This window comes from Marmota flaviventris, chromosome 2 (assembly GCF_047511675.1).
Source record: "Marmota flaviventris isolate mMarFla1 chromosome 2, mMarFla1.hap1, whole genome shotgun sequence".
Taxonomy (NCBI): domain Eukaryota; kingdom Metazoa; phylum Chordata; class Mammalia; order Rodentia; family Sciuridae; genus Marmota; species Marmota flaviventris.
The window spans coordinates 144,355,339-144,380,935 of NC_092499.1; the positions used below are offsets into that span (position 1 = coordinate 144,355,339).

The window sequence follows — 25,597 nt, forward strand, 5'->3', positions numbered from 1 at the left end:
GAGATTTCTTTTCCCACCATGTGAGGACATTACAGGGAAGCTGGTCATCTACACGCCAGGAAGTGGCCTTTAACAGGAACCCAGTGGGACGGGACCTTGATCTTGGACTTCTAGATTCCAGAAGTCTGAGAAAAAAGAATTCTGTTATTGACGTTCCCAGTCTGTGATATTTTGCTATCACAGCCTTTACTGAGATGGTGGTTTTACAGTTTCATTCTCAGAGGATGATCAGTGAGATCATCTGAGACTTGAGGCTGAGGAGGAAGTAAGAACACTTTAGAATACTGTCAAACACCCCTCTCCACTCCCACACATAGTCAAATACACACACACACACATACACACACACACACACACACACATACACGTATAAAATCGTTGTTTGGAAGTTTTTTTTTCATTATATGAGAGCTCCCAAGGGTTAGAAATGATGCCTCCTTATTTTTTTTCCATCTCTCAGCCTTTCTGCAAACACTCTCTATGTATATGAATATATGTTAATTTATGTTGTTTCTGCAGTTGGCTTTCAAACCAAAGCCAAAGCCAATGGTAGGTGCTTTGAGGGTCATTAGAAATTCAATTGGTTTGGAGCATATGGTGACGCATGGAGTCCCTGGGTACACAAAATGCTTTCTTGAGGCGTTTCCAGTGTCAGAAGAAGAGTAAAGAAGCTAAAGTTAAGGAGACCTGAGAGGGACAGGAGCTTATTTTCTTCTTCTTATCTTAATTTTTCTTCTTTCTTCCTTTCCTAGGCAGCAGTAACCTACTATAACCTATGGTAACCTACTGTAATAAGTTAGGTATTTAGAAAAGGTATTTAGAAAAGGCTGAGTTTGTTGACCTTGGTGTTTATGATGAAATTGATATTAGTCTGAGATACTGGAAAAAACTGAGCAATAATAGGCAGAACATTATGGTATATCCATGTATGAAAATACGACAAGCCCTCCCACACACATGCAGACACACACATTTTATTACAATGCAATAATAAAATAACAATAGTAATAAGGGAGATCAGTAGAGTGGAGAAAGTGAATGGTGGGGAGGGAGGATGGAGGGAAAGGGGAGGTGCTGGGGAATGAGAATGATCAAATTATGCTATCTATATAAATAAATATGACATGAATCTCAGTGCAGTGTATAATTATAGTGCACCAATAAAATATTACTTAAAAAATGCTAAGCAATCTCACACCAGTGTTAGGTGGGTGAGGGAGGAGTCTGCATAGGATGACTGGGAAATGTTTACCACAGGGGCCTCTGGATGATGAGTAAGACCCACAAGTGGAGCACAATGCAGGGCAGTTAAGCTTCATGTCTGAGGTTACACAGATAGAAGGCTTTGACCCGGCACCTGGCAGTCACAAGTACCTAACAAATGCTCACTGCTCTGATTATGGTTGCATGTATTAGCCTTATTTTAATTATCTGCTTTAGTTTAGAATGAAGCAGTTTGGGGAATTTTAAAGACTTTCCTAAAATCATCCAGCTATGAGAGACAGAACCCAAATATAAATTCATGATTTATACCCTGAATCCTAAGCCTGTGCACAGAATTATGTTTCCAACACAAATCTGTAAGTACAGTTTTACAACTTCAGAGGACTCAGAACTGGAGAGCCACACAAGTCAATCATAAAAGGAAGACGTTCTTTTTTCTGCATCTACTGTGGCCCATTAAACACAGTGATAATTATAGTGGTCAGAGGAGCTTACTGTCTTGGTCAAAACCAAATGATCAGGAATGGAAAGATCATTTCCCTCTCCCTGTCATCTTGCAATTCCTCCATGGAGTAGCTCCTTCCCTGACATCTCATTTGGTGGTTGGAATTGTAAACAACTAGCTTTGGTGCTAGCTCATGTGGGTGAGTTAGTGGTTTCGCGTTACTCCCATTGAGATGTTTCCAGAAATCCTGCTTGGCAACCACAGAGCTTCAGTTTAGTGACCACAGAGAAGCAAAGTATCAAACCACTGAAGAGAGGAAATGGTCTCCAGCTTGCAAAGTGAAGCAAGTGCGTCAGTCTCACTACCCCTCATTTACGTGTTCTGAACTATTTCTGTTTGATCTCCAAATCATACCCCAATATCATGGTGTCAGTGAGGCAGATATGCAGGCACGTCCCAGGACCCTTCATGAACATGGCCTCTCCTTTCTTGTGCCCTCCCTCCTTCCCCGTCTGTTGGACTGGATGCTGACCTCATGCTGATGCTAGGGACAGCACTAGGGACACAGCAGTCAACAACTCTGGCAGCATTTCCTCTCCCTCCTGGAGTGCCTCTTCTGAAGAGTGACAGGCTACAGATGTGATCAGAAAGTGATAAATATTATGAAGAGAAATAAAGCAGAGACAGTTCTAGGGAGTGCTGGGGTTCAGCTGTCACTGTTTTGAAAAGAGGGGTCAGGAAAGACCTCTTCAGAGCAGATAACCTTCACACCAAGCCATAGGGGAAGTGAGGAAGATAGTCATGTACCTATCTAGAAAAAAAAAATTAAGAAAGAGAGGACAGCCAGTGGAAAGGACCTGGGTGGCAGGAGTGGGCTTGGTGTGTTTCAAGAAGTATAAAGAAGTACTGTGGCTGGAGAGGAGGGTGTGAGGGGCAATGCTGGGAGACATCAGGGAAGTTAACAGAGATCATTTCACACAGTGCTTTCCCATCTGCCGAGCAACTAGTAGACTAGAGCAACCATCTGGGAGACTGAGTGGGCAGGATGCAAAGGCACCTCCTGTCAATGCTGCATCGCTCACAGGCAGGCAGAATGAGGCAGCAGCTTATTGGGAGTGCCTGCTGTAGACACTGGGAATAGCAATCTATAGAAGCTCTGCCCCAGAAGGGAGTACTGGAGGAAGACTGCCCAGGCTGATGGGATTGTGTGTGGGCAAGACAGCATGACCTGAGGCTCCATCAGCCAGCCCTCTAACTGTCATAAGCTGCGAATGTTGGTGGGAATGAGGGGACTTGGGTTGCTGGACAATTTCATGGAGTTTAATTTTTTTTCTTATTGTGCATGTTTATGGAGTACAGCGTGATAATTTGATACATGTGTACAATGTGTAATGATCAAATCAAATCACTTTCTTCAGAGAGTTTTTTGTTACTTTCCAAACACATCTGCTGTTTTAATAACAACAATAATAATGATAGTGATAAAAAGACATAACAACTCCAGTCTAATACCACTTCCTGTGAGGTTGTGTGGAAGGAGCTCCACTACTTGCTATGTAGGTACTATCTTATGGGACCACCTTTACTTGGTCTATTTTCTATACAAAGAGCCTACCTAGCCCAGTGTCTGGCCCAGAGAATCCACTCTAATATCCATTCATACAATTCCATTCAAATATCCAGTGAAGGAATTAATTTTTCTTTCAGTAACCTATAAAGTAAGCATCTTGTTTTGCCACTTTGAGAGATGTCTATGTTTCTTGAATTTTAAGTACATTGTTTTTCCCAGAACTGAGAGCTAAGAAGTAGCAGAAGTGGGATTTGGAACTAGGTCTTCATGATTCTAAGACTTCTTTACTGTTGTGCAGTGCTGTTTCCCAGCACATCAGACAGGGTGGGCTGTTTCTGGATGCTGGAGGCACAGTTGTGGTACAGTGAATAGAATGGAGTACTGGGTGTATTCCTGAAGCCCTAACCTTCCTACTTCCCACTGGTGACCATTTATTTTTCTTCCACCTCTGGCTTCTTTATTTGTAAACTTGCCAGTTTACAAATGACAACTGGTGGACTTCTTATATGAAGATAACAAGAGTGAGTATATGTGAATTAGGAAGCACTAAGCAATTATAAAGGGAATTATTATTCTTTAAAAATTTCTCTTGCTAATTATTATGCAAACATTTATGGAAAGTCAGTGGAGAAATATTAGTGATAAGTAAAGAATGGTTTTAAAGCCTTGTACCAGTACTTGCAAACTTTTTCTGTAAAGACCCAGATATTAATTGCATTTGGCTTTTGGGGGCCACTAAGTTCCTTGGTTACCACTAATTAATTCTGGTGATGTAGCATGAAGTCAGTCGTGGATGGTAGAGAGATGAGCAGGCAGAGCTGGTTTTCAATTAGACTATTTGTCAAAACAAGTGGTAGGTTGGATGTGCCTCACAGGCTGCAATTTATGAAATGCAGTGTGGGCAAGATGGCGTGACCTGTGGTTAAACAGGGCAGATGGGCATGCGCACGCACGCACACACCACACACACACACAATTATGTTTTGTTAAGTTTGTTAGATATATTCCAGGATTACCACTTTTAACAATTTTGGAGATGAGAACAAATTAAATATATAAACCTTGATTGTATGTTCAATAGCCTCCTAAAAGGTGCAAAGGCTGAATATGAATAAATACAGCTATTTGGTAGGCCTGATTGTTTCTGTTTATTTATTTAATTTTGGAATAGATATTCTGATTTTGACCTCTAATTGCCATTTGGCTTATCTTTTATCCTTTCACTGTGTCCTGAAGCTGCTAATGGTCAGTCTAGCCAACCAAACCTTTTTGCTTATTTTATTACTGTTCGTCCTGTAGATATTTATGTTTGTGATTCCTGTAGTCTTAAATATGCACATTCTCAAAAGCCTGGAGTGAGTTACAGAATGAAATAAATATGTCCTTTGCTAAACTAAAATAGAGTAGCTTCCAAAAACAAAATAATTGATCTTCTTAGCAAACATTTTACTCTTAGGTAGCTCTTCTGGATGTGGGTGTATGTTGTCTTCCACTAAAGTTTAAATAGCCAGTAATTGCTAACATAGTTTGTGATTTGGCTTCCTGTGTGTAGTTTATGAAACGATCTTTCCGACAGCCACAGGGGAGGTGGTATTTGTATAAGATCACAAGTGGTTTATACAAAAGGAAAATATTGTTTATTCACATCAGTGTCTTGCTCTCAAAATCTTCCCATAACTAGATGAGATTTTCTTTTTTAAATAATTGATGAGTTTATTTTTGTATCTTCCCATATTCTGCTGAATTGTAATAGATTTGCATTCTTGTAGCTGAGGATCCTCCTATAAAGGGAATGCAAAATATGTGCTACCTTCCCATAAATTTCAAGTTTGTAAGGTAGAATGGAGACACCACTGCAAACTCACAGTCATTGAAAACCAAAACCAAAATGTGTTTAGCTACAAGTCAGTGGTAAGACTCATGTGAGAGATGACACCCTCATACTAGTGTTCATCCCAGTATGTTAAAGCTGTATTTCTGAATGCTTGTGTGTAATTATGTAGCTCATCATGTGGAAATTTATTAGCTTCAATATTCAAAATTATTTCTTTTCCCGAGTATATACTTAAGCACAATAGGTTTAAAATTGTAATAATTGATTCTTAAAGGATAAGCAATCTGTAATATATCCATCTGATAGAACACCACTTAGCAATTAAATGAGGAACTTGAAAATTTAAAAGTCACTATGCTAAGTGAAAGATGCCCATCTCAAACATTTACATACTGTATGGTCCCATTGATGTGATATTCTGGAAAAAAATATTAAAGATGTGATGAGAGCCGATTAGGAGTTGCCAGGGGTTAGGAATTGGAGGAAGTTCTGACTGTAGTGGTATGGAAGAGAGGGGTGTTTGGGGTAACAGAACTGTTTTGTATCCTAATTGTGCAGGCATTAGTCAGATTTGTCCATGTATTAAAAATCTCAGCACTCTCACACAGGTAACATGTCAAATTTTCTTCAAATTAGTGACTTCTGTTGACATAAATATTAATTGTGCTCTTTTTAGTGAAAACAAAGTCATTGATATAGTTATTGGGTTTACAAAATAAGGTGAAAATAATACCACTTCTACTCAGTGGATAATACCAGAGACTCTATGTAAGAGTGTAGGGAATATTCAAAGTTATGTGTCCCCCAGTGGCTATAAGTCGTCCTCTCGTGCATATGGAACATTTTCCTGTTCTTTATGGTAATCACTTTCCTGCCTCGGTGTGTATATATGGTGTATGACAGTTACAGTGGCTGTGGGAATCATAACTTTAAGTTCTGTGACTTTTCTGTGAGTAAAACCAGCCATAATGTTGAATTAATGCCATTCCTCACATTGAATTTCCCTGCTGTTATAAGTGGAAGACTTACCACATTTTGAATAAGAGCTCTGTGTTCATTTCTGATAGCAGGTAAATGATGGTGGTTGTTTTGTCATTTAATTAACGTCATCATTAAGTACAGTGAGGCCAACCTGGGAGAATATATATCGTGTATAAATCTGTAGGGGGACCAAATTTAGGCATCCATCTGGCCTCTTTTCCCATTGCAAGTAGAAGATACCAGGCCAACATGATCTGTGGCTAATAACAGATATTTTAAACAGAAATTCTGAACCTAGACCTGGTAGTTTTTTTAAAAAAAATTGTCTTGAAACAGGATTGGCCAAATGGAACTTACTTCATTTAACCCGCTTGAGAACAATAGTGGGGGATTTTCAGGTTGCAGAGCATCAGATAACACTGGTGACTGTTGGCTCTGCATGTGAAGTCATAGTTATTGACATAGTAATCAGGAAGAAGTTGAATTCATGGGATTTGATAGTGTACAGTATTAAAGATATATGAAGAGATCTTTTAATGTTGTGAAAGTTGAGTAAGGTAATTGATTCTTATCATAAAGCAACTTTTGGACTGGCCTGCTGACTTTTTAGAGATAGCACATAAAGGAGATACCAAGAACACAAAGGACAAGTAGTTTAGCAAAGTACCTGCTACCCCCTTTCTTGTTTGCTGGGAGGTTGAGCCCAGGGCTCCTTTTTTGTGGAAGCAAACTTCTCACCATCAGTGTTGGGGCCTGAAAGATCTCTAGCAGGAGAATAGAACTGATTCCCTGTCTGGAACTGGGGTTTTTATTGCCACATCTAGCTCTGAGAGTGTATGTCTTGGAAGGCACCCTACCATCCAGGATCTCTAATTGTGCCCAAGATGTTCCTAGTGGTCACTATGGATGGAAGAACAAAGGACATTTCCTCAGTGCCTTGGGTCCTGGCTCCCATCCCCAATGATTCATGGTCATCTGATCAATCTCTGCAGACCTCTTTCCTGTCTCCAAAGTGGCCTCTAAACCTTGGAGTTATCTAACCATTTTTGGAGGGGAAATCCCATCTTTTATTCCACACAAGAAATCAGCTCTGGCTGATGTACCAGAAAAACAGGAATGTGCTCCCATGGCTTGGGGGGTGGGTGGGATCTGATCCTCTCAGTCCTCTCCATCCTGCCTTTTATTACAGTCAATTGTCCTCACAGAGCATGAAAGCTCTTCTGTGCACACCCTCGTCTGTGCACTTAAGACCTGACACAACTAAGATCTTTGCTGTTCCCCTACTAACTAATGAATCCTGCAAGTTTTAATACCTTGTGGAATCACATCCAGCATGGGGGAGGTATGTTTATATTAGGAAAGATATATCTCTCACTGTGAGTTCATTTGGGCAGAATTTGCATTTTCTAGTTTTGGGTCAGTGACTGATTATATAGTTGTTGGGCCCATGGAGATCTGGTTTGAGGAAGGTCCTTCACATCTTGAAATGCTTCCTACATTATTGACATGCTCAGTTCTCTGGATCTCAAGTTGCTCATCTCCCTTGGAGTTGAGCATAATGTTGAATTAATGCCATTCCTCACATTGAATTTCCCTGCTGTTATAAGTGGAAGACTTACCACATTTTGAATAAGACTGCATGTGTCCTGGGGGGGATCAAGCCCAGATGGCCCACCCTTCTGTTTTCACTTGATCAATGGTATTTGCTTGCTAAGCACATGGATTAACTAGGGCTACCCATGGTCCAGCAGGAGAATAGAACTGGTTGTCCCAATATTCCAGTCAATGACTTTGGCAAAAGCTGTGGACAAACTAATGCCTTTCAGTTCACCTCTTCTGCCCACACAAACAGGACAGCAGCCCACACACCTGAAACTGGATATGCAAATATCAGATTTCCAAAGGGGAAGACCTGAGAACAGATATCATCATGGACAATCATTCATTTGCTTTTTAAATGAAGGCTTTTCTTCTTCTTTGCAGAAGTTACGTGGCAATGGTGATCTGAATGCTTCTTTGACGTCTCAACATTTTGATGAACAATCTGTGAGTGATGTTCCTTAAAAACAAACACTGAAGTAAACATTATAAGTGTTTCTCATCAAATGTTCATATTTCTTTGTCTCTTTTACTTCTAAAGAATATAAAAGCTCTACCCACCTTCACAAACCGGCCTTGCCAATTTTAGCTGGAAGAAATTAATTCAGTATCTATTGATTGGTCATACTGGAATAGAGTCTTCTAAAAATACACAGAAGCTATGAAATTGAGAGAAATGGTAAAGGAGACAAAGCCATTTTGAAGTCCTTTGAAATTTTCTAAAGAAGACTTGTCAAGGGCGGCTTTGGCCACAGAATCAATTAATTGTCTAATAAATGAATGATACATATTTTCATCTGTCCTCTTTGAGGAGAGGCAGACATTTAAACTGGCTCAATAATTTCACTGGATTCATGTAATATATATATATATATATATATATATATATATATATATATATATATATATTTTTTTTTTTTTTAAAAAATCGACTTCAACTTTATGGCCCTAGGAGATGGTATGTTTCTGGAAAGGAAAGTAATGCAGTTTGTGGGAGGTAAGAGAAGGAAAGTAAGAGGAGGAGACCCCAAGAGTGGGTGCCAGAGAATGAAAGAACATGTGGCAGATCTGGGAGACTGCTGGGCAGAGACGGTGTGGATGTCCCATGTGGATACAAGCAAGGGACATGTGTCTGATGGTCGTGAGGGCTTATTAGGAGGGATCTGCTGAGTGTCAGGCACTGAAAAGCTTACCACAGGTGGAGGAGGTGTGCCAGAGCTGTTGGGGATGGGTGTGAAGGTGGAGAATGGGAGGCATTCTATCTCTGAGGTTGGAAGTGTGGCCACAAGTTCATGGAGCCACGCTGGCAGCTGTATTTCTGCAGGCTGTTTCCTCTCAGAACTCTACCATCATACTATAAGGAATCCCAGAGAAAATTGATGAGTTTAAGGATTTTCAGAGATTGGCATATCCCTTATCTAATTATTGGGAAGTTCATCCTGTGAAGAAATAATCATGATTGCCTTTGAATTCAGATAAGATCCTACTGGGGGAAATAAGAAGGATTTGTTAATAAAATTGTTGCAATCTGTATATGGGGTAAAAATGGGAGTTCATAACCCACTTGAATCAAAGTGTGAAATATGATATATCAAGAACTATGTAATGTTTTGAACAACCAACAATAAAAATTAAAAAAAAAATTGTTGTGTCAATCAACTTTTCATTGCTGTAACTAAAATACCTGACAAGAACAACTTAGAGGGGGAATAATTTATATGGGGTTATAGGTTTGGAGGATGTAGTCCAGGGTCAACCAGCTCCATTGCTCTGAGCCCAAGGTGAGACAGAACATCATGGTGGAGAAAATCTGCTCAACTCGTGGCAGTCAGGAAGCAGAGAGGGTGGGTGGTATTAGGGTGAGGAAGGGGTCAGGAGGGGACAAACCCTTCCAGGGCATCCCCTAGTACCCAACTTCTTTCAGCTAGGACCCACCTCTGAGTTGTCCATTCCACCATCAATGGGCTAATCCATCAAGGAGATCAGAGTCTTCAAAAACCCACCTCTGAATACCTGAGGGTTGGGGGACAATCCAGATCTAACCCTCAAGAGTAATGTAAATAAATTATCAATGTGAGTGAGGCTTGGAGAAAACACTTGACAATGGTTGTGACCTTTTTCCTTATTGAATTTACGAATGTCTTTGCTCGGGCAGAAATTTTCTTATTGGGTTCAAGACTTGGTGATTTATATGCCTCCTTTGTCTCTACAGACTCTCGAGGAGGCTGGTGATGGCCTAAGTAACCTCCCCAGCCCTTTTGCATACCTCCTCACCATACACCTGAAGGAAGGACGCAACCTGGTTGTCCGAGATCGCTGTGGTAAGGCCGGTTCTGTTGGCTCTTTGTAGCCTGAGAACCTTTTTCTGTCTACCCTTACATGAAGGTTGTTAGTCATGTTTTTCATGTCGGCATGGTTTAGGACACACCAGAACTGAAGCCTAAGCATCTCCAGGCACAAGACGTATGCAAGGAATTCTTTAAATGCACTGAACCCTGCTGTCATTTTTTAAAATTATTAAATTAACAACACTGACACATAAAGTTACTTTAGAATGAATAACTATGGTACCCTTATGCTTGGCATATAGCAACTATTCATAAGCACATCTGCTTGACCCTATCCTTTAACTATCTATAAGAAAGCTGTGAATAGATTTTTTTTGGATGAGGTCATCAAATAGACACATTGATAGAAATGTCCCTTAAGTCCCCACCCCATCATTCTGCCTTGAAATTCCACTGAACTGTCTATAAAAGTTATTATCTGAGATGATTCTGTACAAACTCCTGACATGTCTGTATACATTTCCTTATGTTCATACCTACATACATATGACAAAATCAAGATGGAACTATAATGCCCACATTATCCTATAATAAGCTATTTTTTAACCTTACAATTTTTGAAGATTGATAACAATATCTTGAAGTTTTCCCATGTAAATATCTTTTTAAAGACAATGTAATACTCCATACTATGAAATTTCATTTATCTCTTCTAATGATGATGCCTGTTTTTTGTCTACTTTTTGGCCATATAAATGATGTGTATTCCCCTGTGCACAGAGAAGGTTATACTTTACATTAAAAAAAAAAAATCTCATGGGATTAAGAGCAGACAGTGAGCCACACTGTCTGGGATCAAATTTTGGCTTCTTTATTCTTTGTTGTCTGATTTATAGGCTTCTAGGTGCCTCACCTATAAAACAAGAATACTAAAACAAGGTAACAATCAAAAACTTTTTAGGCTTTTATGAGGATTGTAGATATTCACTTACATAAAGTCCCATGTGCTTAGTTGAGATTTTCTTTTTTATAACTCTTTATAATTTTCAGCATTTACATTTATTGTCTGATGCAAATATTTGTCTCCCCATCCGTTGACTCTCCCTAATCTTATGGCCTCTTGTGTCCTTCAGAGGTTTTGCATTTCATCATGCAAATATCACTGTTTTTTTATGGTCTCTTTTTTCCATGCATTTTGTTTAGTGGTTGACGTCTTCTTATTCTGAGGAGTCTTGATCTTGCTTCAGGCCGTGACCTCTTTCTCCTGTTGCTTCTACTCCTTTTGGAAGAGCTTTGCGAGGAATGCAGGGTCTTTGGTCTGTCCTCTGTGTCTCTCACCTCTCCTTCCTCCTCCATCCCATAGCCTTTTCCTTTGGGGAGGAATCCCTTGGTTTGGTTTTCACTCATCCATCTTCTGGTTGGTTGTTAACTTTGTGCTCTTCTGTTCACTAATTGAGCTGTCATGTCTTCATTGTTATCACAGGTCTAATTTTGTGTTTCAGAGGAAATAATGCCATATCCATCTGAGAAGATCAAGGATACATTTCAAATCCATTTGGTGGTTTTCTTGCTCTGGGATAGCAGTCCGTTGTATTTGCTATGGGACTTTAGTTTCTTTGCAGGTCTGATTCTCTGAAGAGCTGTGTTCGTCTTGTTATGCATGTGTCCTTGGTCCCCCACTTATGGATGCTATTTTCCTTTGCTGTGTCCTGCCCTATTTGACAGTAAGGAGGCTGGGGCATGCAGTTGGACAAGATGAGCCAGTAGTTCAGGATGAATACTTCCCAGTCCTCCTTCCTGTTCCTCCTGGTTATCAAGTGACACTTAAGGCCTCCTCTCTGGCTTCCTGCCTGCCCTCCTGCTCTCCTGCAAGGGCCTTTACTAGTCATTGATCAGCATGCAGGGAAAGGAGCCTAGTGACCCATTTATCCTCTCTCCAAACATTGCACCAACCCTGCTGAGGTGATTTCTGTTTCCTGTACCTGCTGTCTCTAAGTTTGGCATATCCCTGATTGACTGCCCTGCAGTTTCTCATCCATTCCACCCCCGCCCTAGAAACCTTTTGGCTATGACTTTCTACTGCTTATGTTTTGGACCCTGGATTCTTTTATAAATCACCTGGTTTCCATTTGTCCAGACTGTGTGAAGGATGTCTCCCCCCACTTTTTTTTTTTTTTCTTAAAATTTCTCTCATGTTCTTCTTTTTTTCTTTCCTATTTTCTCAGCTGTATCATTTCAAAATAACCACACAATTCCATTCTCTACTTTCTGGTAAGTAGTTTTATCTGTAAATCACAATTGCTCATCTCTGCATTGTGCCTCTTCTTGGGTCCCATCATTGTCATAAACAAATCCATGAATAAATAGATATCTTACGCTGTTTTCACTGATGGAGCATAGACACCATTCTCTCCTGAAATAACATCAACAGGGTTTGGTCATCAGTCAATGTGAACTTGCCTCCCATCAATATCCTGACTCTTGTGTTGAGGCTGCATGGTGTCCAGTAGGTACCTCTGTCAGATAAAGCTCACATCAAGTCCATTTTGTGACCACTTACTCATAGACTAAAAGAGAGTTCTAGAGAGACTATATTTATCTTTATTTGGAAGAAGATGTCCTAAACATGCACATTCATGTCCTATTTTAAATTTTTGGAATTATCCCCAAGTGTGAAATGTTGGTGATTTACAGCTCTGGATCTCTACTATGGGCCACTTATTGCTTTTCCAATATTCCTTTTTTTCTCTTTTGGTTTATTCAAGGGGTTCACTGTCTTTGATCGATCCTACTGATACAGTTAGGGCACAGTTCTTAGTGGGTAGTCAGTACACACAGTGGATGTTCATGAAGCACAGTGGATAACTGCAAATGTCACATAATGAAGAAAACAACAGGTTTCATGTGCAGTTGCTCCATACCCCGTTGTTTTAAATTTTTAATTGGCATATGATAATTTTATATACTTATGGGGTGCAATACAATATTTTGATAGATGTATATATTGTGTAATAATCAAGTCAGGGTAATTAACATATCTATTACCTGAACTTTTCCCATTTCTTTCTTGTGAGACCATTCAAAAATCCTTTCTTCTTGCTACATGAGATATGAAATATGTTGTCATTAGCTATAGTCACCTTGCTGTGCAGTAGAATACCAAAGCCACTTACTCCTGTCTAACTGTAGCATCCATTGGCTGAGTCCTCCCCACCTGGCTCTTACCCCTGTGACTCCCAGCATCTGCTAGGCCACTCTCAACTTCTGGGACATCAACTTTTTGAGATCCCACAGCTGAGTGAGAACATGAGACACTTGTCTTTCTGTACCTGATTTATTTCCTTTAATATAGTGGTCCATCTGGGTTCATCATGTCACAAATGACAGCATTTCAACATTTTTATGTCCCCTAAATGTGCACCAATGTGTTTTACTACTATTAATTAGTAATAATAATGAAAATCTCCTGCATTTCTGACACCCAGTATAGAGCTCATTCCTGTGATCCACGGGAACACACCCGTCACACCCATCAGTGAACTTGGGACCTTGTGTCAATTTGTCAATGTCCCTATGCCCTCTCTTTCTTGAACACAGGTTTTTGTTTTTGTTTTCCTTGGGAAATTTTATTTTCCTGATATGAAATCATGTATTTTTAATTAAAAACACAGCAGATCCAATTGATCAGCTACTGATTTCCAGTCACAACAAGGATGTCCTTTTAAAGTGGTCAGCTGTGTTGCCACCCTTGATGGTAGAGGAACTGCTGCTGCAGGATCTTTAATTCTAGTTGTGCAGTCTCCTCTGTTTTTTTGAGTTTGGGAGGAGAAAAGTCACTTTTGATGACTCACTCCCTTCTCATGAAAGAGTTCAGCATTTTCTTTGAATTGTTACATAAGCATTACTGTTTTTGTAACCTCTGTCTAGAACATGGTTGGCAAACATTGTATGTACAAGACCAGCCAGTAGACAGCTTAGACTTAAATGGCCCATAAGTGACAACTATTCAACAATCTTGACATAGTTGGAAAACAACAGTAGATAAGAAGTAGATAAGTAAGCATGGCTGTGTACCAGTAATCTTATTTACAACAACAAGCAGTGGGATGGATTTGCTAACCTCAAATAATAAGGTCTTACATTGCTTACTATAGATTCTTGCTCTATGAAACTTTTTTAAATTAGCGAACTAATTATTTGGAATAAAGGAGGTACAGCATTTAATTAGGCAGTGATCAGTATTGGAAGTTTATGCTTTCAATGGAAGTTTCTGTGTAGGAAGCATCTTGGTGGTAATATGATCTAAAATAATGCACAAAATCTCAAGATTGAGAAGCAAAAAGTCATCATTTTGATATTTCACTGGGCAGCAGAGGGAAAAGACAAGGCATTTTTCTCAGACAGCTCTGACAAATCTCAAGAATGAGTGTTAAATGGTACTTACAGGGTTTGTGAGTGATGTTTGGAACCTCAGTCCCTTGGACCAATGGAAGGTGGCAGGTGGGGTTGGGGTCCTGGAAAGCAGAGCACCGTCTGCTGGTATCATTGGCCTGGCTGGGCAGTGGACTTCACTGTTTAAAATGCTGTGATCATTTTATTTAATACAATTCTTCACTTCTCTGGCTCAAATACATTTGGCTTGTTGGCTTATTATGTAGACTCTCAAAGTGGGATTTTGAGATTTTCTGTGTTTTTTTTTTTCCTGAAGAAGCTTTTTAACCTACAAAATTGTAAATTATTCTTTGGAGAGAAATCAGAAGGATATTCAGACTTCAGAATCCTGGGCAGATTTGGCAGTGGTGTCTGGGAAGGAGTCATGTTGTATAGTTGCTACCCAGGGTGCTGAATAATCAACTCTGTCCTCTGTCCCTTGTACTGTGTGTGTGTGTGTGTGTGTGTGTAAACCCAGAAAAAGCCTGCCCATAATTAAAAAGAATCGAAGTTAGTGAGTGATGAAGGAATAAGTCCTTGTCCTAAACATGCCTATACACTCAGGAGTGACTGGGGAGTTTTAATTAGATCATTCTAGGAGTATGGCCAGATTTAGAAGATTGCTCTTTGCTGGTCATTTTCTAGTTCACAAATTTCCTTTGAATTTCTTGCTTGTGTTCCTTCAACATTTATTAGACTAGACCCTGAATTGGAAAGCTCATTATTCAATTCAGCAGACAAATAGTTTTTGTTGGCTTGTTTTTGATTTTGCTGGGAAACATTGCTTACTATAGAACAAGACGTTCCTAAATTCTGTAAATTGTCCAGGCATGGCCTTGTGCTTATCTGTTTAGCAATCTGTAGGATAAAAATCATGGCCATCTCCCTCTACCTCAGTCATTGCTTATTTTCCCCTGTCTGACCCTTCTCCCCTTTTCTCCCTCTTATTCTTCTTTTAATTTGCTGCTTCTCCTTTGATCATGTTTTACCCCTTCTCTTAATCCCTTTTCCCTTAAAAAAACTTTTTTATATTCCCCATTTCCTTCCCATTTTTTATGAGGAGTTAGATGTGATGTATCATTATTATTATTATTATTGGTACCAGGGATTGAACTTGGGGAACACTTAGTCACTAAGCCACATCCTCAGCCCTATTTTGTATTTTTTTATTTAGAGACAGGGTTGCTTAGCACCTTGCCATTGCTGAGGCTGGCTTTAGACTTGTGACCCTCCTGTCTCAGCCTCCTGAGCTGCTGGGATTATATTATTTTTAACCATACATCATACCTCTTTTAAATTTTTGATCTGAGCCATTGTTTAGTAGCTCTTGGTCTTAAATTTTGAGGTTGGTAAAACGCAAAGAATGATATGACCATTCAAGTTTAAATCCAACTGCCTCATAATTTCCTTGATGCACAGAGGGAAATTGGACTCAATTTCCCACAGGAAGAAACTTGACTGAGGAAAGTATTTTGGTGTCACAGAGCAAGTTTGTGCTTATGTCAGCAGCTGGGTTCTAGGCCTAGCTTGAGCTTTGGCTTTGTGACAGTTAGCTCATATCCTCTGAAATCCTGCAGCATTACTGGCTGGAAAACAGTAGCCTTGCATTTACACCCTGGGTTTCCCCAGGAGTAAGCCAGTTGCAGGAGTTCCCCTCTGAGGACTGGAAGACTAGCATGTTGCTGGTGCCCTCTTGTGGCCACTTCTCAGCATTGCAAAAGGGAAAGAAAAGTCGATTGAAGGAGTCCTTGCCACATTATTAGAGCCATAAAAATCACTCCAGCTGAGTTGAGGGTTGATGGTCGTAATTTTGATGTGAGTTTTAGGTTATGAAAATTCATGATCTGTATATCCATAAAACTGCTTCCGTTCTCGATTGCCAGCACAGATAGATAGTTGACATTTGTTTATAGAGTAGCTACAGCTTCCTCTTCAGGTGACCAAAATAATAGATTTGACAAGACATTTTCATATCCAAAAGGAATGGTATAGAGAAAAGATTTAAAATTCTTCCAATAGGATAGGATTCTGCAACATAATAGGTATTTAGTAACTTACCAAACTCTTACCAAAATGTTCCAAGATAAGGTTCTTCTGATTTAACTTCTGTTCAGCTTTTATTATTTAGTAGGCTAATTTTTATGATCATACCATTTTTATGATGATACATTTTTTTCTTTATAAAGAAAATATACTCCTGTATTAGATATAGACAAAAATACAATCTCCTGTGGCTATAATACGGGGCAAGTGGGCATTTCGAGACCTCTATTCTGTGAACTGACGAGGAGCCCTATACATCTCAAAGGGTGTGTTCTCAGGGGTATACTGAGGTTTTCATCCACTGGGATTTGGCCAGCTCCTTTGCAGTCTCTTCCATGTCCCTTGCTGTGTGTACCACACACACATACAAAAAAAAAAAAAAAAAAAGATCGTTTCCTTTTGTGCCATAATGTGAAGTGTTATGAAGCATTGGATAATTAGTTACAAGTATGGACTTTCAACACAGTCCATCTGAACTTGACCATTTCCTTGGTCACTATTGAGCCATGAGCCTACTGGCTTAGCTGATGACTAGGACTGAGCTAGTCGGTGCATTTGTGGGACCTCTGTGTGTGTATGGGTGAGAGGTAGTGGGTGATATGGCAATATACAATGAGCATTAGCTGTGATTGCTATGGATATTCTTATTCTTGTTTTAGCTGGTATTGTTTTGGTTTACTTTTTTAAACTCCCTATAGAAAGGAAATGATTTCAGAATTTTTCAAGTTTTATTATGGGCCCTTTCTTCCCAGTTTTTGATATTTTATCAAGCATTTTGCTTTTTTAGTTTTTGAAATCAATTTTGGCTCCCTCCACATTCTAATCCAGGCAAAGAGTGGAGATGGTTGTTGAGGTCTTTCCTGAATCCACTTCCTATTATTGAAGAGACAAGAGAAATGAAAAAGACTATTTTTGGAAGGTATATTTTTTGAATGTTGACTCTTGTGGATTGGTGGTTTCATTTTTTCTATCTTAAATTTGATGCAGCAAATTTCCTTCAAATATAATAGTGACCTGGGAAAAATTGTCATGGGTGAAGCCATGTCAACAGGTTATTGCTAGAATTTTAAATAGCACACACTTCACCAGATTCTTTAAAGATGCTTTCCTTTCTAAAGTAAAACAGTACCTGGTTTTCAGATTGCTGGATCATGGGCTTTTATTTCCAAGACATATTTTTTCTATATTATAAGATTTTCATTTTGAGAAGAAATCCAAAGCTTAATAGTACATTATACTTTGTTTAATCAGTGATTAAGATTGAGTTTATTCAAAATTTTTGTAACTGGGAATAAGGTCACAGCGAACATTCTTCTGTCTAAATCTACATGTTCAACTTACGCTTATGATTTCTTTGGAAGTCATCTCTTGGGGTGGATTGGAGTTTTTCTGCCACATGATATGACCTATTCAAGATTCTCATTACAGAATTTCCCGCTTAGTCTTGAGAAAGACCTATTTTTGTTACTCACTAGAAGCATCAAAGTTGTTCAATTTCTATTTCTTACCTATGTTGGATGAAGGATAACTTTATTATTTTGATGGAGGAAAATAGTGATTTTGTTCTTGTTTTAGTTTGTATTAATATATTCGGAACCTTAAATATGTTTGATTTTGGGGTATTTGCTTTTATTGTACATATCTTATTCTATCTATTGTCGTGTCTGCTTCTGCCATAGCCTTGACATGTTCCCATCTATTTTTCTAATTTGTCATTTGCCTTTATTTTTTTATAACTTTTTTTAAAAGCATCACTTTAGTCTCACAATCTGATTCTGAAGATTGTCTTCCTTTGTTTTCACACTGAAAAAGGACTTTTTTGAAGAGTCATACACATGAGACTCTATTTATTCTCCTTCTGTCTGGTTATGGTTTTCATTTATCTCTTCCATCTGTTTCAAATTTATTTTGATTTCTGGTCCAGTGTAGAAACTTAGGTATCCATTTGGCAAAAGTTAAACAAACTAGACCTATTTATTTCTTTCCCTAGTAATTTGACTGGCACCTTTTATCATATATTGAAATGCCATAAATGTTGGGGTTTGCACCTAGTAATTCTCTTTGATTCTGGCTGACATATTCCTTTGTACAGGGGTCAGACACCAACCACAGTTTTGCTGAAAGGACACAATTAGACCACTTTATTTTGAAAATTGGAGTTTGTGTCTCAGTGTAGTACCTTCTCTGGACACCAGATGGCAAGATTTCATTGAGATGCTGGTGTGAGAGCAGCAGAAACATAGGGCAAACCAGAAACTCTCCAAGATGTAACGTGGGCAGCAGTGCCCAGGTCCTGGAGCAAAGGGTGAAGCTGAGTTTTGAAATCAGTTTGTTTATTATTTTGTGACTAGATACACATCAGGAGCAGGCAGGGTCTTCCTAACAGGCTTTAATGTATCACTGTCACTGAGGTTTGCCCTATTGAGAGTTGTGTTGCTTGGTTTTGTTTTGAGGCTCTACAAACTCATGAGTTGGTTTGGATATTCTGGATACTCACAACCTTACTGAGTCTGTTTCTCTGCTGTTTCATCAGAATCCTGCCTAAATTCCTATGAAGCACCAAAACAAAACAGAAAAAACCTGGGATGGTCCTTGGTTTCCTTTATATAAAATGCCTTATGCACAACCAAAGATCATTGATTTGAATTTAATGTACACCTCTTATTTGCTTGAAGGGGACTTCTTAAGTGTATGCTTATATGAATTGTTCCTACTCCTAAGATGTATGTCATGCTGCATGCTGTACTACAAGTTGTCTTTTTGTTTCTTTTGACCCAGTGTCTGTAATGTTGATATGGGGTGTTCTGGACTCAGTATGTGCATGTTTATGTACACCTGTGCCCCACCCATGTGTCCATAATTTACATAAAGCTTAGTTGTGATTTCAGCCTCAGCACATATTCACACCCTGCTAAATAATGGTTAGGTGGGATGTTCTACTTCCCTCATTCTTTTAAAAATGTTTATATATATATATATATATACATATACATACACACATATACATACATACATACACACACACATACATAGATTTTTAAAGGGGGGAGGAGAGAGAGAGAGAGAGAGAGAGAGAGAGAGAGAGAGAGAGAGAGAGAATGAATATATCCTTTTTGTAGATGGACACAACAGAATGCCTTTATTTTTTTATGTGGTGCTGAGAATCGAACCTGGGTCCCACCTGTGCTAGGTGAGCACTCTACCGCTGAGCCACAATCCCAGCCCAAGTTATATATATTTATTTAAGGTACAACCAGATATTTGCTATCTATCTACATATATGCACATACATACACACATCTAATGAAATGATTACTAAAAATCAAGCCAATTTTCATATCTGTTATATAGTTATCCTTTTGTGTGTTTAGGTAGAGAGATCACCTAAAATTTATCACATTTCTAGAGTACAAGACAACACAATTAATTATAATCCCTGTGCTATGTATTAACTCTCTAGCCTTTTTCTTCCTATGTAACTATAACTTTGTATCTTTTTTGTCTACCTCTCCCTGTTTGCTCCTTCTACCACTCCTTGGAACCACTGTTCTATTCTCTGGTGTATTCAACATTCTAAGAAATAGATTCCACATATGGGAGAGATCATGCAGTATTTCTTTCTGAGCCTGGCTTATTTCATTCAGCATAATGCTTTTCAGTTTCATCCCTTTTGTTGTGAATGGCAGGATTTCCTTTTATAAGGCTGAATTTCTTCTCTTTAAAGCAGCAGTATAGATCCTGTGTGTCTCTATGAGTTTTGTGGGATGAAGTGAGATGACACCCATTGTCAGTGTTCTTACCAAACTTCAATCCTGTTCCATCTTTTCCAAGTGGGCTGGTGCCCTTTTTTTAAAGTTCTATGCTTAAAGAGTAGCTTGTGCAGGGGATGTTTTATTGTGTTTTTAAAAGAAAGGAAAACATTAGCATATTAATCATTATGTGTCTTTTGGCAACATGGATTTCTGGAACACAGATTCTCTGGTTATCTGGTTTGCTCCTCTTATATTTCATAAGAAATATAAGCCCTTTCTAGCTTCTTTTTACTGATGCATTCCATCCACTTCCTCTTCTCTCACTTTTCTCTAGGTTGCTGTCCTTCCTCCTGTTTTGATGTTACTAGGATAGTGTGTGTGAGATACCTAAGCTTCCCACCTCACAGTGCTTCTGGTCATCTGACCAAGAATGGGGCCCAAGCCCAGTCTTTCAATGACTATCTCATTAAAAGCTAGTTTGTTCCTTCATATACTCACCAAATAGAGGATTTACTAAAATTACTGAATTTATCAGTATATTGGCATGTTTCTTTCATCTGTAAAAGAAGTTATATAAGTTGTACTTGTATATTTTAATTTTGGGTGGGGACTTTTAAAAATACCTTTCACGGGGTTCTGGCTCACATCATTGATGCTTTATGAAGACATAACAAAAGTAGCAATTCAACAAGATTTAATTTTTTTATGCCAAAAAAAAAAAGAAGAAGAAGAAACAGAGCACATGATAGCCTAGACTGCAGAGCCCAGAAAGGAGAAGCCTAAGGAAAGAAAAACAGAAGGTACTAAGGGGAAGTCGGGTGGGGATGGGACTTACAGAAAGGGGGTGAGGGAGTCTGCAGTGGTGATGGGGAGGTCTGAGGAAGTTTTAGGGAGGCCATGATGCAGGTAGATAATCCAGAAGCCCTAGGAGAACCTCAGTGTCCAGTTCCCCAGGGCTTCCTTATAATCTGCTTTTTCTTCCATATATGTTTCCATAAACTTTTGTAAACTTGTCAAAGCAAGTTTTGATAAAATTGAAAATTTCAGATCATTGATTCCATTGTAAGTTGGTCTTTGGAAAAATCTTTCAGTAAAGTGGATTTTTTTTGAAATTGCCTGGAGCTACAGCATCTCAGGATTCCCCCAGGGACAATTCTGGCTCAAGGTACCACTGAGATATTTTTTTTTTTTTTTTGCATTGGGAGTCCCCTTAGAGGGGAGAAGTCAAACATAGTTGGGAGATAGTTCCAAAATAGTTCGATTGGGGTGTGTTAAATAGCAAAGCAAAGAGGGTAAGGCCAGTATAAGGTTGGGGAAGAAACAATCCTGAAATTGGTAATTAAAATCAGCTCCTAGACGCATAGAGCTGTCCTCTATGGAAGGATGGGACAGGGCCTAGCTGGAAATGTGTGTGTGCCCTCATTTAACTTGAATGGAAAAAAATAAAACAAAACAAAAACTAGCTGAGACTTCTTTTTTATTATTAATTTTTAAATTTGTTTTAATTAGTTATACTTGATAGTAGAATGCATTTATGCACTTTGATATATCATATATAGATGGGATATAATTTAGCTGGGACTTGTGTTAGGCTAGAAATCTGCCAGTAACTTAAGCAGTATAGATTTTACTCCATAGGAAAATCTCCTTATATAATTAAGGAAAAATGACCTCTGTGTTTCCATAATGTCCATTATCGTTTCTGAAGAGGTCAGTGAAGAATACAGCAGGAGGACATTACTCCATCAGGATATCTTAGCCTAACTGCCAGAGAGAGGGCAGCAGCCCCTGTGCAAAAATCAGCACTGCCTTTGTTTCCCTTCTCTCAAAGTCAAGTCTGGCTCTGTTATTTAGCTAACTTCAAGGAAAGCAAGAACTTAGGGCCCCCATGTAAAAGCAGCTTGTTTTTTTTTTTTTTTTTTCTGGCAAGGAGAAAGGATCCTAAACAGGTGTATATATTCAGAACATTCTGAATGTGTTCATATAAATAGAATTAACCATTCCTTGTTACTCTGGCCCTAGAAGATAAGACAAAGTCAGGTTTATACTGTTTATATTTGCATGCACTGTTTATGCAATGAGTTCATATTTTCCGTAAAGACTTAGTGAATAATTGTTGACTGACTTTAATCTGAAATTTTAAGCTCTATTGAAGAAATTTATCAGATGTTGCCAAATGTGAACTTCATATTTAAAATGGTGATTCTTTTTTATGAACAATTGACTCCTTTAAGAGATACATGCAATTAAACTAGCTTAAGTCTGCTTTTATTTCAGAGAAATTGCAAGTCTAAATTTTATAACTTGGCATGTGAGCTTTGCTGATGGCCAATAAGTAGTTTATTTACAAATAATGCTTTTCTATTTAAAATAATGGATTTTTAGTTTAAATTATAAATGCTAGTGTTTCGAAATTACACTATATAGTGAGTTTTCATATATATGTGCAGATATTTAAACTGAGTCATGGAAATATATTTATGGGCATGGAAAAAAAACTGATATTATTGCCTGAAGAAAGCAGACAAATAAAACCATCTGAAGGCCAATTTGTTTTTGTGAAAAGAGTGTGTGTGTGTGTGTGTGTGTGTGTGTATAAGTGTATAAAGTGTAAATAAACATCAGCACTAAGCTTTTCTTAGGTGGTAGGAATTTTATTTCTTCCTTAGCTCTTTTTTCTTTAACCACATCTTGATTTTGCTTTTGACATGATAGCCATGAGTTATTATATCAGAAACCACAAAGAGAAGTTGCTTGTAATTCGAGGTGTATTATTTGTATTTTATTTGCATATCACAGTGGTTTTCCTGAGCTATTCAATGTGGCATTCTGTTTATGACTTCTTTTATTGATACTGGCCAATTTTTCATTGCACCCATAATGTAATAAAAACCTCTAAGGATGATAAAGCCAAAAGAAGAATAAAATGCTCAAGTTCTCTGGTTCCTAGTGACTCCCTTCTGATGGCAGACCCTGTATCTTAATGAAGCAGCCCAATTTTTTTCATCAGGTTTTATCTCCACTTTGCTCTGAAATTCTCAATGAGTAACCCCAGGACTTCAGATAGGGAAGTAGCCAGTGTTCATGAGGACTTAGAAATTTTTAGTTTTAATACAGCCATTTCCTTATAGGGGAGTGAAAATTGTTTGACAGAAAAAATTTCAAATCACCTGAATCCCTGTGAGAAATGTATAAGATAAAAAATGTTCTATCCAACTTATGGAAAGGAAAGTGATATAAATTTCATGCCTTTAGAGATGGCAATAATGGAACATTATAGAGAAAATTAGCAGTGGGTGTTATCCTCGACATTAAAATAAAGCAAGTAAATATTAGTACTACTTAAATGGTTATACACTCTCTTCCTTTTTAACTTAATTGAGTAGTGATACTAGAAATAGTAGCCCTTACTATGAAGCATTCTAAGCAAATGGCTGGAGCCTGCAGTCATTAAAGTGTATAAGTCTGTTAAGCTCTAGAGATAACCCTTTGAGATTCGCAGATTTCCATCTTATAGGTGAAGACAGTGTAGTATAAGGAAATCTAGTCAATGGTCCGCAGTTACACAGTTCCTGGAAGGAAGGCTGGGGATTTGCACCTACCATGTCCATCTAACTTCAGATTGTATTCATTCATTCATCCTGTTTATGGTCCACCATTCATATCTTCCCTTCCAGAAACTTTGATTTGGTGAGTTTAACATTATATTCATCAATTCTCCATGTAACATTCTCTGTGTTTCAACAATATTTTCTGATATAGAGAGTGAAAAAGTTTTAAGCTCCTTGTTTGTCTTACTGGATTTCTTAGCAGAGTTTCATTTAAAAAAAAAATTATTATACATTGTATAAGTTCCAAGCAAGAAAATTGCAGGCAGATTTTGCCAATGGCTATGATGGTATACCTCTTTCAGACTGCAGAGCATCTCTGCAGATGGGGTTGTTTGGATGGCCACCTCTTGTGGTTTGGGTCCAGCGTCCTCCTCAGTCTTCAACAATCTACTGTGTATCTCAGCTGTTAGGTTTCTTTGCTTTATCCTCTTTCTTCTTCATTCTAAATTATGAGCTGCTGCCAGATTTATATTTCTAATGCTTGGCTCTGATCATTTTACTCTCCTACTCATGAGTGAACCTGAATTTCCTTCACTGTTCATACTAAAATAATTACAGATGGACCAAAGGCCTAAGTGTTAAAAACAATAAGAACAACAGCAGCAGCAACAACAACAAAACCAGAACAAATGGAAAGTAACATGGCTGAATTAATTTGAAATCTTGTAGTGGGAAAATTGCTTCTAAGCAGGATGTTAAATAACAAAGCTCAAGTTTTTAAAAAATGGTATATTTGACTAAATAAAAATGAACTTAACCTTGCCAATAGTAAGTTTGAATAAAGTTTGACAAGATTTATATTCAATAACTGATTTCCATGGTGAAGGGCTCCTCCAAACCTATAAGCCAAAGACAAACCATGAGCCCATTGAAAAATTGCCAAAAGATAAAAACAAGAATTTCACTGATGGAGAAATACGAATGCAGGTAACTAAAATATGAAAGATCCTGAAATGTTAAAGATAGAGGAATATGGAGATAGCAAGTTCTTCATGTGCCATTGGTTGAAAATAAAAACCTATAATATCCAAAGTTGGTAAGCAAGAGAAGAAACAAATAAAAAAAATATATACTACAGGTGGGAGTATAAATTTGCAAAACGTTTGAAAATAATTTGATAATATGTGTCAGAAACGGGCTGGGGATGTGGCTCAAGCAGTAATGTGCTCGCCTGGTATGCACGGGGCGCTGGGTTTGAACCTCAGCACCACATAAAAATAAAATAAAAGATGTTGTGTCTACCAAAAACTGAAGAATAAATATTTAAAAAATTCTCAAATTCTCTCTCTTAAAAAAAAAAAAATGTGTCAGAAACAAAATGGCACATTTTCGTTTGTCCAACAGTTCCAGTATTAAATCTTCTTAATATAATCATCTTTGAACTTATAGTTATGCAAAAATGATTATTGCAATATTGCTTGTACCAGTAAAAAAAAAAGAGGAAGTGATGTAAATATCCATTATTTAGTGACTAGTAAATAAATTGATTAAAACCAAATGCTAAGTTATTGAAAAAACAACAACAGCAACAACAACATAAATCCCAGCAACATAAATTGCTAATATGAAAAGAACTCTAAGGTATGTTACTTGTGAAAACACAAATTCTTGTTTTTTGTTTTTTTTCTCCCTAAAATGCCCATAAAACTGTTTATGGTGAGCACATCAGACAAACTGAACAGGGAAGAGTAATAGGGTACTGAATTTTCATTTCATACCTTTCAGGGTTTTGTGCACATATTACTTTTAATTTTTAAAAATAGAAAAGTAGGACAGGAAATAAAACACCTGTAATTCTTGCTGAATAATAACTAATCTC

The 25,597-nt window shown here is 38.1% G+C and overlaps 1 protein-coding gene across 1 annotated transcript in view; it reads left to right on the plus strand.

Moving 5' to 3' along the window:
* The window catches only part of Mctp2 (multiple C2 and transmembrane domain containing 2), a 221,373-nt gene that overhangs the window by 63,256 nt on the left and 132,520 nt on the right, over positions 1–25,597 (plus strand). Inside the window, exons 3-4 of the mRNA XM_027956122.2 lie at positions 8,038–8,100; positions 9,866–9,974. Of these exons, the coding sequence (XP_027811923.1) occupies positions 8,038–8,100; positions 9,866–9,974 (172 nt within the window). The remainder of the gene's footprint in view (positions 1–8,037; positions 8,101–9,865; positions 9,975–25,597) is intronic.